Source organism: Phaenicophaeus curvirostris, chromosome 2 (assembly GCF_032191515.1).
Source record: "Phaenicophaeus curvirostris isolate KB17595 chromosome 2, BPBGC_Pcur_1.0, whole genome shotgun sequence".
Lineage (NCBI taxonomy): Eukaryota > Metazoa > Chordata > Aves > Cuculiformes > Cuculidae > Phaenicophaeus > Phaenicophaeus curvirostris.
Genome location: NC_091393.1, coordinates 95243830 through 95263057, shown reverse-complemented (window position 1 = coordinate 95263057; position 19228 = coordinate 95243830). Strand labels below are relative to the sequence as shown.

The 19228-nt window shown below is 42.5% G+C and overlaps 1 protein-coding gene across 2 annotated transcripts in view; it reads left to right on the top strand.

Moving 5' to 3' along the window:
• The window catches only part of SPRED2 (sprouty related EVH1 domain containing 2), a 66280-nt gene extending 48590 nt beyond the window's left edge, over nt 1-17690 (top strand). For both annotated transcript variants that reach the window (XM_069850068.1, XM_069850069.1), the window contains exons 5-6: nt 13681-13830; nt 14231-17690. In XM_069850068.1, the coding sequence (XP_069706169.1) occupies nt 13681-13830; nt 14231-14881 (801 nt within the window). In that variant the 3' untranslated portion in view covers nt 14882-17690. The remainder of the gene's footprint in view (nt 1-13680; nt 13831-14230) is intronic.
• Nucleotides 17691-19228: the final 1538 nt, after the last annotated feature.

Here is a 19228-nt window from a genome sequence, read left to right as displayed (position 1 = left end):
GAGAGCAGGGGGGCACTGAGTTGCAAGATGTATTTCTTATTCGTGAGTTGTGTTCAGGGATTGAGGAGCTGCAAGAGCTGTGATTTCCCTTTTCTTAAGGTTGAGCTAAAGTATCAGAAAGGAGAAAAACCTTTTGGAGGAGCTGAGCTCTGTACAGAGGTGGTTAAGTGGAGTGCTTAGGTTGTCACCACGAGCCAATCCACCTTACTTGCTCTGTAGGGCTAAGCAAAGCGATTAGGGGATTGTCACAGTGATAGGACTAGACGGTCTTACCTCTGTTATTCTTCCAGCTCAGCAGCCAGCTGTGTTGTGTGAGTATGGCTGAAGGGTTCATTGCTGGTAGCCACATCCTCTGATGTCTGGATTTTGGACTTAGATTGCAAACCACAGCTATTCTAATTCAGATTTTAAAAGAAAAATAAGTACTTGCCAAGAAGAGAGAAGTTCGCATACAGAAACCAGCAGGCTCAAATCCCTCCCTCTAAAGAAAAAAAGAAAAAAGCCTTTCCTGGATTTGAGTAATGAACTGGACTAAGATTTATTCATGTTTTTTTATAGTTGGGTATCTCAAGTTATATGCAGTGCCCTGGGCATCCCTGTCCTACACTTGAATGGCTAGCACAACCCCAACTTAGCAATCGCTGGTCATGCCTGAACACAGCTTTCACTCTTTGCACTTCAGCACTGTGAAATCTGCCTTGATTTGTTCCAGCAGACTGACTACCAAGGTATTCCTGGAGTCTCAAGTCATTGGTTTGTTCATAGTTTGATTTGTTTTTTTCTTCCTCTTTCTTCATACTTAAAACCATTGTGTATCAGCTTCTTGCTAGAATTCTTCTTGCTTTTATGCCTAGGGTCAAGAGGCAGGAGAGGTGCCACTGAAATAGTGAAAAGGTCCTGAATATCCAGCTATTTTAAGGCTAGCTTCTTTTTATTCCTTTTTTTTTTTTTTCTGTCTTTCTTCAGGTTAACTTTACCCACAATGAATTTGTGTCACCCAATGGGAATGGAAAACTATGCTCGAAGAGATTTTTCAGTAGGGAAAGTCAAGTGGAAAGCTTTTCTCTGGCTGTCGGGTTTTCTTATGGTGGTGTTTCTCCCTTTCCTTCAGGACCTTCTGTTTCTTTAAAGTAATGCTGGAAATTAACCCTTTTGTTTTCTTGCTCTTTCTATCACTACAAGCAAGCTGTAGTTCTAATGTAATACAATTGTCACTGAGACAGAGCTATCACTGCTGTGATCTGGGGTGGCAGCTGCTCTTTAAATACTTCAAAACTCCAGGGGCAATTTACTGTCTACTTCAGCCTATAGACTGTCCTCACTCACTCACAGCGAATCATCTGGACAGAAGGAAATAGGAAAATTACTGTGGTGTGGAGGTATGCAAAACAAAATCTATTTATTCTTTGTGTATGTAACAGATTCCTGAGATGTAAGTGAAGAGCTAAGGGGAACTGATAGGAAAGAGAGCTATGGGGTTGATTAGAAGCTTTATTTGCTTTCTTTAAAAGAAAGGAGGGCGAATTAGAGGTCTTGCACAATTTATGTATTGCTTTATTGTATTTAGCATATTTTTTTGCTTTCAGGTAAATTTGTCGTGGGCAAAGCAGGCTTTTCTTGCTGCAGATCAGTAATATGCAGTTTAACACAATTCCCGAATTCAATGAACTTCAGTTGCTTTGGCACTGTTTCGTTGTAAGGCTTTAAAACAATAAAACCTTCTGGGTTTTTTTTTCCCCTTTTTTAAACCAAACTATCAGTCTAGTAGTTTTGCCACACACAGTCTTCAAACTCCCGAGTCCCTGGCAAGAACAGGATCATCCAACCAGTATTGCAGTGCTTCCTGAGAATCCAGCAGTCACTGCTGTGCTGGAGGGGAGATGATGGGAATGTGGTCGGAAAATCGGTTGGTTACAGGCATCCGGGTGCACTTTGTGGAGGAGGCAGAAAAGTATTTGTTGTCACAAAACCAGACCCAAAAGAAAGGAAGTGATCTTTTCCTGCAAGTATCAGCCTACTGCAACCTTGAGCCATTTGGGGTGTCTTTGTGAAGACAAGATGAGGAGCATCTGTCATTCAGCGAGAAATTATTAGGCAGAAAATACCTGTATAGCTATCAGATATGCCAAGTCTTTCTGTCGTGTAGTTTTTATGTAGCTAATTATAGCAATGACTTGGATGTGTCGAGCTGCTTTGCTGAGGATAAGCAATTTCTTTTGTCACCGTTATTGCTCTCAAGACCCTTTTTGTAGTGTATTTTCTAGCTCTGTGCTGTTCTCATATACGATCACAGTTAGCCTGCACTGAGGTTGGGATATATACTGCAGGAAACTGAAATACGATCTGCTGTGCAATAAGGAAGTTTCCGTATAGCCGTACCTTGCCAGAACTTGTACATGTTATAATTTGTGCACCAGTTAAGAATTGGGTTTTGTTCAGTTTGCCCTAGCAGTTCAAAGGAGATTTTTTGTCAAGTTTTTTTTTTTTTTTCCTTTCTCACACATGTTTTCCCCTAGCCCTGTGCTTAAGTGTTGATATGGTGGCATATTTTAGTGTGCTGATTCTTTGGGGCTTATGCTCTATTTAATTATTTTGTTGTATATAACCAGACTTGCATTCATTTAAGTGACCTTTAGGTTGCTGAAAGCCTGTTTTCTAGTAATAAGCAGTCACCTGAGAATTCAGGATGAGAAGAATCACCAGCAAGGCTACCAGTAGGGTTCCTTGTCCAGGCGAATTGACTGGTGGCTTCCTGTCTGTCATTTCTATTGAATTTGAGATCTGCTTGTGTTGTAGCACCATTTGACATTTGCAATCAGCTAGCTGCGTATTTGACTTCCACTAAAATAATTTGGCTGTGTAGTAGTGTATTTAAACTATGTGATGAATTAAAGTGTGTGGCTGTTTGTGATTGTGTTGTCTTTTAATTCATCTGGAGCTAAATGCTTTAGTGCATTTGTGTTCTTAAGGCACAAATGTGTCAGAAGCAAAACATAGCCAAGATGAAATTGCCCTTTCTTAACGTGCAGCAAAACGGAAAGGGGAGTGATCTTCTTTCTTTTTTTTCTTACATTTTTTAAAAGGATTATTTTTTAAACTGGATCAGTTTACTGATCGGATTTAGTGCACGGCCCTGCAGGCAACAGCAGTAGCCCAGGTAAAGGGGGAGTGCAGGGGGTGAGCATCCAGAGGTGGAGCCTGAATTGCTGGCTGCTGACAAAGCTATCCCTGGGACCCCTTGCTGAAGGTGGGCTTTGCTATTCCTCTGTGAAAGTGACCACCATGGTCCTTGCCATTTCCCTTCCATAGCTCTGATCCCTCCCTCTCAGCCAGGAGGAGCATTTGCTTGTACTGCTTGTCTTCTCCACGTTTGCAGCATGACGGTTTTGCCTCCCTTGGCTCATCAATGGAGCTTCTCAGACTGCATTTGCGGCCATCTCATTTTGGCCTTGCTTTTTAGTTTGTCTGGGGTTCCCTAGGTATTTCTTCAACATTATGTAAAGGGGACCTGATTTGAGACAAGATGTCTGTGAAAAGCACCCCCCACAGCAGGGGGGTTGCAACTAGATGATCTTTAAGGTCCCTTCCAACCTGAACTGTTCTATGATCCTATGATTTTCCAGCCAGCTTGGTTCCCCCACCTTACTTTTGCAGCCCAGCCATGCCAAGAGCAAGACCTTTGTGGAGGAGCAGGAATTGATGTTGCAGGGATTATTTTAGTGCTGTATGCGAAACCACAGCCGAGGGATGCAGCTTGACTTGATAAGTCTTGAGCCTCAGTGCCGCTGAGGGCCAGCAGAGCGGAAAGGGGCTCCTGCCATCCCCCTTTTACCAGCACATCTGACCCCGCGCTGAGCCAGTAAGCGGAAGTGAACCAAAAACTAGCCGAATAAAAGAAAGCAAATGCTTTTCCAGTGGTTTAGGTCCTCTAGCCAGCTCTCTGTAGGGCCAGAGAAGCAGAAATGCTGGCTAAAGGGAAACTGTAAGAGAATTATCAGCTAAGAGGGTGGGAAAAAACCTCCACCACCCTGCTAATATTCATTGTGCTGCCTGAAATTAGTCACATACCCGCTGGCTGTGGTTGTGCTGGTTGGTTCTTGTACTCATGGCTGAGCCTGGCTTAGTATTTATGGCATTTTCTTCCTTCGTGTTGCTACTGCCAAATTCATCCTTTGACTGAGGCAAGGAGACGACAGCACAGCTGAGGCAGCATCAGTGAGGATGTGTTATGGCCAAACGTTATGCTTTTAGCTTGAAAGTTTTACCTTAGTTTTCCCTTAGGTTCTATGCTGTGCAGTTAGCCTTTGAAGTGTATAGTTCTGTATAGTTCAGCCACACAGTGCTTGAAAATTTAGCAAAGATAGAAAAATGGCCTTTTTCTATTATCATGTAGTAATATTTTAATATAAGGAAACCGCTTTCAGCAAGCAGCTGTATTTATAAGCTGTTCTCTCTCTTGCTGCTGCATCCAAACAAAATGCTCTGTCCCAGGATACTTGCAGCTGGATTTGAGGTGTCTTGGCCAGGGCCCTGGGTTCTGCCTCCGAAGGTGACGGACGGAGCTGGCCCTGCGCAGGATGTAATCCCGGTTGGGAAGAGGCAGCCTTGGCTAGGGGCAGAGTGATGATTGACAACTTCCCATGCTGCAGCAGAAAGGATTAGGGGACCTGCCACCTGGCACTTTACCCAGTGGTGCTGCTGGGGCTGGAGGGGTGCGGGTCCAGAGCGAGCAGGAGAAGCTGTGTTTAGCTCTGGTGTCCCAGTTGCTCTGTATAATTTAGTGGAGAGAGAAGCGTTTTAACTCCTGGTGCTGAGCTGGAGCATCAGTCTTGCTGGTGAAATGAAGGGGGCTGAGTTGAAACTGCAGGGCAAATTATTATCTCACCACTGCTCTTTGAGAGGGAGCCTGTAATTTCTGTGTGCTGTTTAAACATGGGCAAAACTGTTTTGAATCCTGTTGTCTCACATAACAAGTAGAAAAGAAAAAGAACAAAAGATGGAGTGTTCAGGCCACTCTTAAGTATGCACTAGAGTTTTGCTACACTAGCTGTAATTTGGTTGCATCCTCTCGAAGTCTTTTTTTTTGTTTGTTTGTTTTCAGTTTCTTTTTTTGGAGAGTTTACAAAGGAAAAGGAGGAGTTTGGTAAAACTAAACAATGAAATGTGCTTTCATGTGAAGCTTCAAGAACAATTTTCTTTTAAAGTGGCAGGCAATCCCTTTAAAAAAAAATGTAAAACCCTCTGACTGGCAAAATACTGCATAATGGTATTCCCCCCACCCCAGGCACATGTTTGGAAGTAACTGAGGATGAATAACAGAATGTAAGAGTCCAGAGAGCTCAAAATGGACCTCTGCCCAGTACAGAAATGCATTGTAAACAACTACATCTAAATAGCCCTATTTCCTTCCCTCACCTGCCTAATGTGTTTTGCCAGGGGTCTGTTTGCCCTGTATCTTGTGAATATTTTACAGAAATTAAATCAAAAGTGATTATAGGGAGCAGTTCATCTGTCTCTGGTTCTGTCTGCAAAAGGAGAAAGAAAGGCAGAAATAAATAAGTACGTTGCATTTTTAAGCAGAGCCTGACATATTTGCAGTGCATTTGAGGAGGGTATTTTAAAAGTTTGCATCAGCTGTTGGGTTCTATTTTGGTGATGAATTCCAGCTAAAATAACGTGGATGCTCATAACTGTGTGAATAAATGACCCGTAACTGACTTCTTAAAATATCGTATCAGTCTGCTGTGTTTACATGTGACTGGCTTTTTACCTTGTGTTTGTAACACGGTGTATTATACTGAAGAAGCACACCGCTGAATTTGGAGGCTGAAGTGTTTAATCTGTGCATTGCAAAAACATTAATGATGTCTGGTTCTTTTGGTGCACTGATTCTTTCAGCTTAGCCAATCTAATTTTCATTAGCATACCCCCCCACCCCCCCCAATCTTATTTTCTTCCTTCTCTCCCCTTGGAAATTTCTGTATAGAAGAGCTGAGATTCAGTGGTGAGTTTTGTGGAGCCATCTGTTCCTTGCCACAGTCAGAAGCAGCACAGGCTGTGGTCATCCCCTGCACACATGCAGTGTTTAACACTCCCCAGCTGAGCTTCACTCCTTTATTTCCTAGCATTGCTACCCATCTTCCAAAGGGAAAACTTCTCAGCAGCATTGTATGTGCTGAATTCACCTAAAATTAGGAGCTTGCGCTTTACTAATTAAATGCAGCTATGCTAATGACAAGCAGGTCAAAGATGGGAGACTTTAAAGAGGAGCTGATATCTACCTTCCTATCCAGGCCCCCCGCCCCATCTCTGCCCCTTGCTTTGCCTGGAGACCCTCCTACACCACTGGAGCAAAAGCCTCTACGAGTGGTCAGCTGGGGTTAGGGAGCTGTTAGAACTAGAAGATGATTTTGGGCTGGATTCCCATTGTCCTCCACTCAAGCGTGCGTACAGAGCAAGTGATGGGACCAGTGGGAGGGAGAAGCAGAGACCATCACCTCCCTACAGCAGTATAGACGTCAATGGCCATCCCTCATGGCCTTAGCAGAGGACAGCTGTGGTAATGTGGCTAATATTACTTGTGAGAGGAGGCAGGCTTTGCTAATCTTCACAGAGCTGTACGAACACAAATATTGGGCAGCTGATCATCCCGACAATGCTGTAGTCTGCACTGGATGTTATTTCCAAGGCATAAACAGATTAACGGAGCCTCTTATGCACAAAGGAGAAGCGTGCCTCTGTCCCTAGAGGGTTTTAGGCAATTGGTAGGTTTAAGCAGTTCCTGGGTTTAGGTAAAAATATCCCACTGAAGCCATGTAGCTTCAATCAGGCCACAGCCAGGAGGAGTTGCAAGAATGAAGAAGGGAACGGAGGACTCCTGGTGAGGAGAGGCTCTCCAGATTGACAAGGAGACAAGCGTCTCATGGGTAGGCAGAGCTTTCCCACCCTCGCCACTATACCATGGAATCGCTGTGGGCAACTGGGACTTGTGGTTTGGTGTTTTTTTTCCCCTTAGAGCATTCTGGTTTTCCCTTATAAGTACCTGATGCAAAAACTTCTCCTTCCATTGAAGCTGTATGCTAGCCCAGTGGTGTAGTAAGCGTAAGACAAGGGGAAGGAAATGTCACGTGGACCCACTTGTAGCCTCTGGTCCTGAGCTGAGTCCAGGCAAAATGGGATACTCTCTTACTTCAGCACTCTGTTGATTTTGCAGGCATTTTTCTTTGTATCTGTTCAAATGCCTGCTTTTGCAGAGATGTGTCTGAAGCCTTGTATCACTGGCAAGCAGTGAAACAGGAAAATCTCACTGAGGTTTTCCCCCTTACCACATCTGAGTGTTTGCCGTATCGTTTAACTGTGTCTGATTCTTTTATATTGTTTTTACTCCTTGGAGCGAGCTGTGAAGCCACATCTGTAGTTCATGCAGACTGACTGATGATGCCAGAATTGGGTTTAGCATTTGCTTAGTGGAGATGATCTTGTGCACCAAATCCGTGTAAATGTTAGTTTTAAGTTTTGCTGACTTAAAACAGCAGAGCCAGCAGCATCTTTCTGGCACTAAAAGCTATAACCACAAAACTCAAAAATAAAAAAGGTAACAGTAAAACTAGCTAGGCTTCTGCACTATATAATGTTTTTTTTGTAAGTGGTGACTAGGAAACAGTCCAGACATTTGAGACATTTTAGTCTGATTCTGTTTTTAGAAGAATCTGAATCCATGCTTATTGTAATGGTGTGTACAGCAAATTTGTCTTTGAACTGTATCTGGAATATGGTTTAACATGAAGCTTTTCCTTCAGACCCCCTGCTAGGGAATAGAACTAGGTTCAGCCCCAGCGGTCCTCAGTGGATGAGAGTGTTAAAACATTTCAGAAATGTATGGAAGTTACTTTCTTCAATACAATTACTGTCTTGTTCTCAGCAACAGGAAACAAACAAATTTGACAAAAGCATTTTCATCTGTGGCTTTATCTTGCCATGACAGATTAAAAGCTTGTGCTCAGGAGACAGGAGTCTCAAATCTTAAAAGATTTTTCACTCTAAACCTTTCTCTTAATAATTTCTTTTCTTTCTTAATCTAAGCCCCCTTTGAAGTGGGCTGTCCTGAGTATACAGGACAAGCTTACAGGTGGATGGAAACTGTCAGCTGTTTCTTTTCCTTATTTTCTTGAGTAGAGAGATAGAGGCATTTTGAGACAAAAGTTAGGATTTTTGCTCTTCCCCTCTCTGTGAAATTCAGAAGTGCTATATCTCTTTAGGCTAGGAAAAAAAGAAATCTAGAGGGGGAGAAGAAAGACTTGTTCTGGTGAGATCAAGGTGAGAGAATTCTGGGAGACAATATTTTATCTTAATTTCTCTGGAAAGGTGGAAGTTTCTTTCTTTGCCATGCATATGAAGTAGCTCTCAGACTGCCTCTTTGTGAAGTTCATAAACAGTGGAGGCTCTGCAGATAAACTTCAGATTGGTGCTACGCTCAGTGTTGCTCTCTTGCTGTACTATTCCGACAACTTTATCATTTTTCCTTTCCGTATTGATAGCACAGCTGTGTTTTCCGTTATTCCAGTGAAGGAAAAGGGCCAAGCAAAGAAGAGCTGGCTTGTGCCGGGGCTCCCAAGGGATTGCACCTGGGCAGAGCACACAAACAAAGGGCTCTGGCTGCCTGCAGGGAGCTTATCATGTGGGTCTCAGCCAGAGGCGGTCAGACTGTGGCCAGAGGAGGATGCAGCTTGCTGGCTGTCATTTTTCCAGGCTTATCCTCAAGCTGTGAATTGATGATGGAGCTGGGTCATCCTGGGGATGGGTGGAGATGTCTTTTCAGATGACGAGATGCCAGTGGGTTCTTCTGTAACATGTCCATGCTTCCCAAAGTGAACACAGGAGCTGCTGCAAGGAGGCTTGGCTTGAGCACCCATCAAGTTTTGCATTTCCATTCTGCATGTCAACAGTTCCCCTCAGACAGAGGTGATGCAGTGAGCAGGCTTGCACAGCAGTGGAAGATTAGCAAAGTGGAGCATGGCAATAGAGAGCAGATCATCTTGTTGAGGGCTTATGCTTTGCACAGGCCAGGCTGGCATGGGTTTTCAATTCCTTTAGGACCATTACTTGCAAAACTACTTGTTCAACATCATGACATTTTTATTCCCCCTTGCCCTCCCTACCTCATATAACCATTAAAATCCTAGAGGGGGATAAAAAGAAAAAAATCTCGTCTTGCTTAACCCACGATTATTTTTGACAGCAAACTTGTGAATGCTTTAGCTGGCTGAGAGCATTTCTGGAAGTTATAACTGACAGAGCTCCATAATTTCCCTCCGGCAACCAATTTCTGACAAGCTGCCGCAGATTGTATTGCTTCATAATTTTGAGATTAATCTTTTTTCTTTTTCATAGTCACAGTTGGATGTTGCATCATGCTGGGTGAAACTATTCTGTAAAGCCATTAGAGGCAAAGCAATCAGTTCAGGAGGGATAAGGCTTCTTTTTCTTATCATTTTTTTATGATAGATGCTTATCTCAGAATATTACTTAGGCACCTGATTAGCCGGCTGCTCTTGTGTAACAAATCCTTTTCAATGAGAAGTAAACTGCAGTAAATGATTAACACAATCTTCTTTACTAATGACTAGGGGTTTTTAATTTAATGAGTCACTTCTGACAGTCTGAGGGGGAAACACAGACACCTTTTTTTAAAAACGATTGCAGTGCAGTCATCTGTTTGTAGAAGCCCGGTGTTGTTTCTCAAAGCATCCATGTCAAACATGTGGTACGTGCGCTCGCGCAGCTATGTACAGCTCACTTGCAAAAGGAAATGTGTTGCATGGGTTTTATAAAATTGCTATTATGGTCATGATTAATGATTTTGTTATCTGAGCAGTGAAACTACAAAACTTCATGACCACCATAGCAATCACAAAGCTGTAGTACATGTGGCACAAATTTCTCTAATTGAGCAGATGAGGGCATGTTGAAGCAGTTTCTTGCTGGACTCTCTGTTCCAACAACTTCAGTTTTGGGTTCATTTCTCTTATGTGGCTACTGGGCCTGTTTTCAATAGTTTCCCCTCAAAAACAAATACTAGAACTGAATTGGTTTCGACGGGCTTCAGAGAAAGACAATGTTTCTCTGACAGACAAGGAGCTCAGTGGTTTAGGACATGCCTTTCCATTGGTGAAATAGCCTGACTCTGGAGACCATGTCCTTTCTAGATGTATTCCTGTAGGCAAGCGTGTTGTATTTGGGTGACCTGCAACAAACTTCTCATGTCTGCCTCCTCTATCATCCTCCCTGAAATTTTCACTGCTGTGCTGGTGGTAGAAAATCCCAGCCAAGACTTCTATTCCCATCTTCATGATTGCTTCAATCATCTCTTTTCCAGGGTGGAGAGACCCAGGCTATTTAGCTAGCTGCCACTGAGAAGCCATCCCACGTCCTCAGTTGTCTCGACCCTTGCTCTGTGAGCCTGCTATGGTGGAAGTATCAGAACTGCCAACTGAGTCGGGTAGCACAGCAGATGCTTGTAATGCCTTGATCAGCTTTGTTGCTGTTGCCTTTTTTTTAATCTGTGGCTGAGTCACCAAGCTGACACTGTGACAGAGCCGTCTGTTTTAACCCCCAAGACCTCTTTCCTGAGCAGTGATAGCGGGCTCAGAGTGCATTGTTGTACATGTTAGATCAAGGAGTTTCCGTCACTTTGCACTTCAGGGATGATTTTTTTTTTTTTTTAACATCCAGTCTCTCAGCATTATGAGGTTCTTAAGCAAGTTTTCAGGGTTAGCTTTCATTTTTACTCTGTTAAGTAACCTAAGTTTCATCCAAAAACTGTGTCATTTCATTCACCTCTTTCCTTAGGTCATTGATGAGTATGCTCACCAGTGCAGGTGATGAGCCTTTGGGCTTCATTGGTGACCTTCTTGGAAGGGGGATATTTTCTCTCTTTTATTTTTTTTCCTAATATCCAAGCCATTCACACCTGTGTGTCAAAAGCCTTTTCTCTTCAACGGACGTTTGAAGTTTTGATGGGGGACCTTGTTGGAAAGTAACAGTGGTTATTTATTCCATCTGATGGTTAGCAAAGTAACCCTGCAGGCGTTGTATTTATCAACCAGTTGCCTTTACCATCACCATCCAGGAGGCAGCATGAACTTGTTTACAGAGTGAGCAGAGACATGGTCTTGGATAGCTTGCTTTTCTCCCTTTCTGGGCGCTTAGAGTAAGTGTTTGTGTTGGCAAACTGCCCCTCTAATCTGAGGACATTGAACATGGAAATGCAGCAATTTTTAATAAGGTGGAAGCAGGAGCCGGAACCACAGCCTCTCTGGTAAGCTGCATACAGGTTTTGTAGCCATTTCAACATATGTGGAGGGGCGGCCTGGTTGCCCTGCCAGATCTGATGGAGAATAAGGTGTGGAGGAGAGCAAGGGTAGATAAGAATCAGGCAAGATAAAAGTCACTACAGCCTCTTTTCCAATTGCAGAAACACAGCTTTGCCCGAGAAGTAGCAAATAGCATGGAGCATGGAGGGGCTGATTATAGCTCCCAGCTGCCCTACTGAGATTATCTAGCAGTTATATCCAGTTTGGGATTTTTATTTTTGTCTAGGAGGATAGAGGAATTGCAGGTCAGTATGTGCAACTTCCTCCAGTTGGGTAATTTTCCCAGACTTCATTATTTTGACCATCAACTGGTTCTGAGAAGCTTGAATTACAGCTCAGCATCTGGGGCTGCAGCACTTAGAGCACTGCAGAAAGTAGTTGTGTGAGGCAGCTGTTGTAACTAAATCCTAACTCTTCTCAGGTTTTCCAAATTGTTTGGAAGCTCAATATTGTTACAGAGTACTTGTAGAAGCTGTTAATTTTCTTTTGAAATTCCCCCAAAATATGCTAGATACTGTAGGACCTAAAGTTACAGGCACAAGAGATAGTTTTGCAGGGTTTGAATTCTAGATTTGAGGTGTTTGAGGTGCCCGTGTCTAATAATTTATGAGAACTCGGGTCAAAACCCAACTTTTTTAAAAGAGCCTTACTGCCAGTGCAGTTACGTTTTAATAGATGGTGGTAACGATCTTAAGAGCTGTTCTGCTTCTAGGTACTTCTAGGATTTTTTTTAAAAAAACCAACTTGTGCATTAAAAGTCTTCTAATGGGTGGGTCAGCCATCCAAAGCTCATCCTGCTTGTTGTACCTCTTGAATAACTGAGCCTGGCTTTGTATCACACTGCAAACAGATCTGTGTACTTACTTTTCAACAAAATAAGTTGAGGATTCATTGCTATACCGGTTAAAGAAGATCAACATCTATTTCATGTTGTAATGCTTTAAGGTGTGCTCACCTTTGGACACAGTCTTGCAGTGTTGTTTTCAGAATAAACAAATACCCACAAAGAGTGTTCTTGTATTCTTGGAATAAGAGTCATGTTTAGCACGCTTCATTGGAAAACAATATTTGGAGAGTGCATTCTTGACAAGGAGAGAAGGTTTTTCAGGTAAAACCAGTCTGCTGATACAACCTTCTCTGTAGAGTTTGTTTCCAGCTATACTGTTGTGGCAAATGAAAACCTTCCCCTTGGACTTGTCATGTTTCCACTATGGATTCTTAGTTGGGGGAGGGGTAAAGATTTTTCTTAGTTCAAAGTAGCAATATTTTAGGCACATGCAGTGCTACAGCTCTTCTGATCATTGTGCATGGAGGCTCTTTTTCCTGCTTGTGATCTGTTAGTGCATTTAACAGCTGCCATCTGATATTCATAGTAATATGAAATAGCCTAACTGATCTATGAAAAGAATTAATGGGCAAAATCCTGAATGTCTAGATAGCAGATGGAAACTTGTAATCAAGGAAGGGCTATAGAGAGAGGATGGCTCTGACTGGTACCCCAATGTGTATTTCTCCAGGGGAGAATTACATCTGTTAAGAAGCTGTGGGTATTGGTAACAGCATGTTATTGCATGATGTTTTGCCCTTTCACAACCATTGCTGTGTAATGATGTAACTAATTAACCTAAAGAAAGTGTGCAGTGTGAGCCAGGAATGTATAAAAACATGAGACATTCATTGCATCTTAGAGATCAGTGACAAAACAAGGGAAAAAAAAACAACCTGAAGTCTTTAAAGGAAAGGTGATTATTCAAGTAGCCTATGATGAACTGGAATTCGGCAAGCGTTTGGAGAAGAACATGTAAAGAAGTCCTTAACTTAATGGGACACTTGCAGGTTAACGAAGTTGCCAGTATTTTTGCAGCCTAAGTAGCTCGTTGGCTACAGCCTGGGCACACAGACACTCTGTTTTGTGTGTGCTTGCAGGATTTGCATAGTCACATCATTTGATGGAGTCTACCTTTGTTCTTTAGAGATAGCTTCTACCGTAACCACACTCACCATTCCACAGTGTCCAGTGCTAGAAATGACATGCCAAGCGAATACAAGTGGTGCTGGTGAATATGTCATGGGTAGGCTGTGGCATATTATTTTTCTGTGTGTGTGGCAACTGCTTTTATGGCCTGGCAACAGATCTGCCTCTTTCAAGTATTTTATGTGAAACTTTATGAAGTTGGCTGCTGTCAGGTGTTGCCAATGTAGTAGGTGTGCACAAAGTCAGTGAAAGACAAAATCTCACTTTTAATGCTGCATATAGTAACAGCCGAATGTATGATGATTTTTTTTTTCCCCTTTCCATTTAAAACAGAACGCTACAGATAGCTCCTCTAACTCCTCTCAAAAAAGGGAACAGCCTGTGCGAACTATGGCTTCTCCTGCATCCTGCGAACATCGAAGAATTTGCACTCGTGGACACCTTCATGACCATTATAGCTCTGACCACTACCATCTAGAACAAGTAAGGTTTCTTCCCATTGTTGCCACCTAAGGGGCTGCATCTGCCATAGCCAAGACTGGTGTTTGATTTCCCCCCCCCGCATCCCTGAAAAGACCGCCCCTTTCCTTCTTTCCTTTTTCCTTTAAATGGGTTCCAATTATTAAAAACAAAAAGGGGTTATGCTGTCATTTATTATGTTACATTGTATCATGTGCACACAGGCCATTGCAGGGCTGTCACAGTTGTACTCATTCCTGAGCCAAAGGCTGAAACTCTGTAGTTGGGTCACAGTGAAAGGTGTGCAAAGCAGCAAAGACAAAATTGTTATATACTGGCTCTTCACTAAGCGAGGAGGCAGTGATTGCTGAAAGTGAGCTTATTTATCTTTTCTCTCTCTTAATCTCCATTCCTGCTTCCACAGTCAGTACCGCGATCCTACAGGCACGTCAACTTTCCAGACGATGATGAGGAGATAGTGCGCATCAATCCTCGGGAAAAGATTTGGATGACTGGATATGAGGACTATCGCCACGCCCCAGCACGAGGAAAGAACTTTGATCCTGACGACATGGACTCCTACGTACGTTTTGCCAAAAGTGAAGCCCCAAAACATGAATACACTTATCCTTACGTAGACAACTCAGACTTTGACCTGAGTGAAGATATTAAGGGTGCTGTGATAAAGACTCAACCTGTCAAATTCAAGCCTAGGCGGAAAGAAGATGGTGAGAGGTCGCGGTGCGTGTACTGCAGGGACATGTTCAATCATGAGGAGAACAAACGGGGTCAATGCCAGGATGCTCCAGACCGCGTCAAGACTTGCATCCATCGAGTGAGCTGTATGTGGTGTGCAGACACTATGCTCTATCACTGTATGTCCGATCCAGAAGGAGACTATACAGATCCTTGCTCGTGTGACACCAGTGATGAAATGTTTTGCCTCCGGTGGATGGCCCTTATCGCCTTGTCTTTCATTGCTCCATGTATGTGCTGTTACTTGCCGCTTCGGGCTTGTTACCACTGTGGGGTCATGTGCAGGTGCTGTGGTGGAAAACACAAAGCTGCTGGATGACTACGGATGTGTTCGAAGTGTTACATTTTTCCTGTAGTTCAAGGAACACATTGGTTTTGGAGCATTGAGATCACTTATTTTGATGCAGCCACTGTGCCCAACAGCATCCAGAAAACACCAGTTTGGATCACTCTACATTCAGTCGTCTGGGGCTCACACTGCATTGATTTGCTCATCAAGTGTTCTAACTAACTAACCTACAGCATAGACTTTTGTATTATTAATCTGTAATCAGAACAGACTGTCTTGTACATGTTTATATTATTTCTTTTTCTGTTAAAAAAAAAGTTTGAGAAAAGAACTGCTTTAAATGGTGGTGGATTGTAGAACATCTCCAGGTTGTGTCTGTCTTGCCTCCGCTTATGTGGTACTATCAGCGTGTTAGCAAGCTTTGGCATTTCCAGAAAAGGGGTGGTGTAGTGAACGAAATCTCACTTGGAAGGTATTTTAACTTGCCGTCAAGTTATTGTGTGTGTATAGAAGGTGTGCTAGTAACAAACTTGTACCACAACACAGTATTTCTGTCACTGGTTTTCTTTGGGGGTTTTGTTCTGTTTTCCAAAGCCAAAATAGCCATCAAAGCTGCAGTTTCTCTTCTAGAGTCCATCGTCATTTCCTTCAGCAAACATCTTAAATTATTTCTCTGTTGGTAAAGCTCTGTGAACAGAAAGCAAGGCTCGGTTACCATAGTCACATAACCATTGAAAATCTGGTAGTTCTCCTTACCTGTAATCATTTCAGACCACTACTTGAAAGGGAAACTTAAATGTTAGGGTTTTCTTTTTTCCCTAAATAACATCGGAACAATTAAATTGTGTTTTCAGAGTTCAGCCCAAAAGGAAGGGAACTTCTTTATTAGCCAGCCATGTAATGATCTGTGAATAAAACACTAAAGTTCCAGATGAGAAAATTGTTTTTATGCAAAGAATTACTAACAATGCAACGTCAAAAGCACTATTATGGCAGTTCTGGGGGAAATGGTGCATTTAAGTGGTGGATTATATGGAAAATCATATTTGTTTGTTTGTTTTCTCTGTAATACTTGAGCATGAGAACAGACGCGTCCACCGTTGGAACTACATTTAGCAATCTAAACAGGTATTTAAAATCAGAAGCCAGGATGTTAACCACCACTCCCATTTCCTGATCTGTGGTCCCGATCCTCCAGATGCTTACACATGTCTTGGCGTAATGCGCATGCAACCAGCATTTCTGTGAGTCTGTGTGTAGGATTAAGCATGTGAGTCTTTGTAGGAGCCAGACCAAAGCATCTCCCTGGCTTTTCCTTCCCCAGTTCACCACCCAGATTTTTCAAGTGGATGCAAAAGGTGCATACAGCAGGATAAGATTACTTTAATTTTTTTAATTTTTTTTAATGTCATGTTGTCTTGTGTACAAGGCTTGTAATTAGCTTGGAAAAAGAGTATTTTTCTAATATATTACAAGGAATAGCCAAATAATTTTTATTAAAAAAAAAAAGATTTAGCGCAGTGAGCTCTAACTAGCATAGTACAATCTGAATACTTTGAGGCAGCTAGGGATTGGCTTGTCAAAGCTGGCACTGCTGTTCCTGCCATAATTTCTTTCCGCAGTAAATTGCCAGTGGGCGCATGTCCTTTCCCTCCCTGTATTGCACATTGACATCAGTCTTAAAAGAGAGGATTTTTTTTTTATTATTAATTAATTTGCCAAATAAATATAAAAGGAACACTTGCCATTCTTTCTTGGTGGAATGTCCCAACGTTTCCTCTGAGAGTTAATCACAGCTTTTTAGTCAACCATGAATAAGTATGCAATGTGCTTATACACTATAGAGTTTGGTAGGCTTAATTCATAGCAGTTGCTGGGGATTTTTTTTGGTTAGGGGAAAAAAAAAAGGATGATAGTGGAAAAGGGATGGAGTGTTACACTCTGGGTGATGTGTCTGGGTTTGCTGAATGAAATATAAATATTTTGTGCCTAGTAGCAGTTGACAAATCTCTCAATGGTGTCTAGTAAACATCAAGCCAGCCTCAAAAAAAAAAAAATTTAATGGAACAACCTTTTCCTTTTATTTCTGTTCTCAAAGTTGTTTCATGTAAACAAACATCTGTAAGATCTTCTCTCTATAAAGCACAACACTACAAAAAGATCTTACAGTTTTTTGTCCGGTCTTGAAGTGCCCCTATTTATTTAAGTAAAGTAGACATACTCCAAGCCTTTCTGTATGTCTGGAAATAAACGTTTAAAAAAAAATAATCCCTTTTTATTTTTTTCTTCTTCCCCTCCTCCTCTTCTCCTGGGTTTTTGTAATACTTGTAGATTTTGCTGCGTATGTTATTTGGTTCGTGAAGGCAGTGGTGTAAGGGCACAATGATAGAAATGGCTGTTTTTTGTAAATATTTCTCCTTAATTCCCACACTGCTGCTGAACAGTGTGTAGCGTTCTCCCAGTCAGCTTTGCAATACTGACATCAATCATTTGAGAGAAATTATTCAGATTTTATTTTTGTATCTGTGGTAACAAAACATTAACCAATTTTTTTTTTCTGTTGTGGAAAGGGGTTTTTTGTTTTCTTTCTAAGCTATCGCTCACGTTAACAAATTAAAGTGCCTGAAGCCTAATCATTATTGTATCTATATACTAAAAGTTAAACCCTGTTGTATTGATTTTTATAAGCCTTTTTACCTCTGTGTAAAAATATATATACAAGTGTATGATGTACATTTTAGTTCTTAACTTCTTTTTTTATTGTTTCTAATATGTATGATCAGTGTAGCTATTGCTTTAAAATGTACCATGTAAATACAAATACATCATATCAAAATGACACCATTTATTATTATTCAACGGGCTGGAAAATGAGGGGAAAACCAAACAGTGTGGGGAAACATGGGGCTGTGGCCAGAGCTGCCTCCTCAAGACCTCAGGGTTTCTGAGAGGAAAAAAATAACCTATTTTACGTGTTTCAGTGGTGAACACTGCTAGCCTTGGGCGCAGGCTGTGCTTACCCAAAAGCAGTGGGGAGCATGGGGGCAGTTTTTTTCAAGTGTTTTTTAGGTGGTTTTCAGGTGTTTCACACATTTTGGGGAAGGACACCCCGGCACAGCCTGGCCTGGTGGCACTACAGGCGCTGGCAGCCGTCACAGCAGCCGAGATTCTCCTCTTGCTTTCCCATCTCTTCTCCTTGAGCCCTCATCCCACATGCTGCTTTGGGCTGGGCTGAATATGCCACAGGGACATGGTTGTGTTGTTTTGTTTCACCGAAGCAGAGCATCCACCCCCCAAAAAAAAGGAGAAATGAGAGAGAAGGAGAGAAGGGCTGGCAGACGTGGCTGCCAAGTGAAAGCCACCTTGCTTTGTGCAGGCACATGGCGAGAGACCACAGGGCTGGCTGGAGGAGAGGAGGGGATGCCGCTTGGCGAGGTTTAACATGGAAGATGGAACCCAGTTAAACCAGACACCAGGCGGCAGCCGATTGACTGGGGAAACCAGAGGAAAACCAGTGAGTATATCTGAATTTTTAGCTATTTCCAATGGGAGCCAGTTAGACCAACACCACGCGCTCTGAAAAGCCCCGTTTTATTTTTCTGTAGGTGAGCGATAACCAAGCAGTTGCTCTTTCCTTTTTTTTCCTGTGTGCTGCTGCTTGTTTCACTGCTGAATAATGAAGCTGCTTGAGCAGCACGGAAGAGGGGAGACCAAGAACACACAGGACAAACTCTATGTGTCCTCAGAAAGAAGTTTTGCTCCCTGCCATGTCAGTGCTTTGCATCGTCTGCACCCGCCGAGCACACGGGTCCATGCCAGTTGCATGAATAAGCTCAGCAGTTTAATTTGTTACTGCTTTGCTGAGATCCTGACTCCACGTTTGCTTTTTACCACTTTATGTTTGTATTCATGTATTTCTAGAAATACATGCTCCTCATGAGAAGCACGTGCCAGGTTGTGTGTTCAGGAGAACTCATTGCACACAAAATCCTTCAGTCTCCGTTGATGTTTGCTCCATCTGTGTCAGGGACTGTAACAGCCTGTTGCTTACAGTTCATCATACTCTCTTGGCTAATTACAACAGGAAAACTTCAGTACTGCTCCCTGGCCATTTTAATTCAGCTTGTCCTGCAGAAGATCTGGCTAAGCCATGTATCTTCTTGCAGCCTGCAGTGTCCTCTTGCTTTCTTCTGTGAATCAAATGGGTTGCTTATGCCTGGAGATTTCTAAATTGAACTAGTAAATGGTATGTTTGGACCGTGGTTCCATGGAAAATGCGAACACCAACAGCGTACAAGGCACCATGAAAGGCAATCAACCTTCTGCAGCCTAATCAGTGTGGAGGTCCTGGGCTTACACCTGCTGGTCATCTGGGAT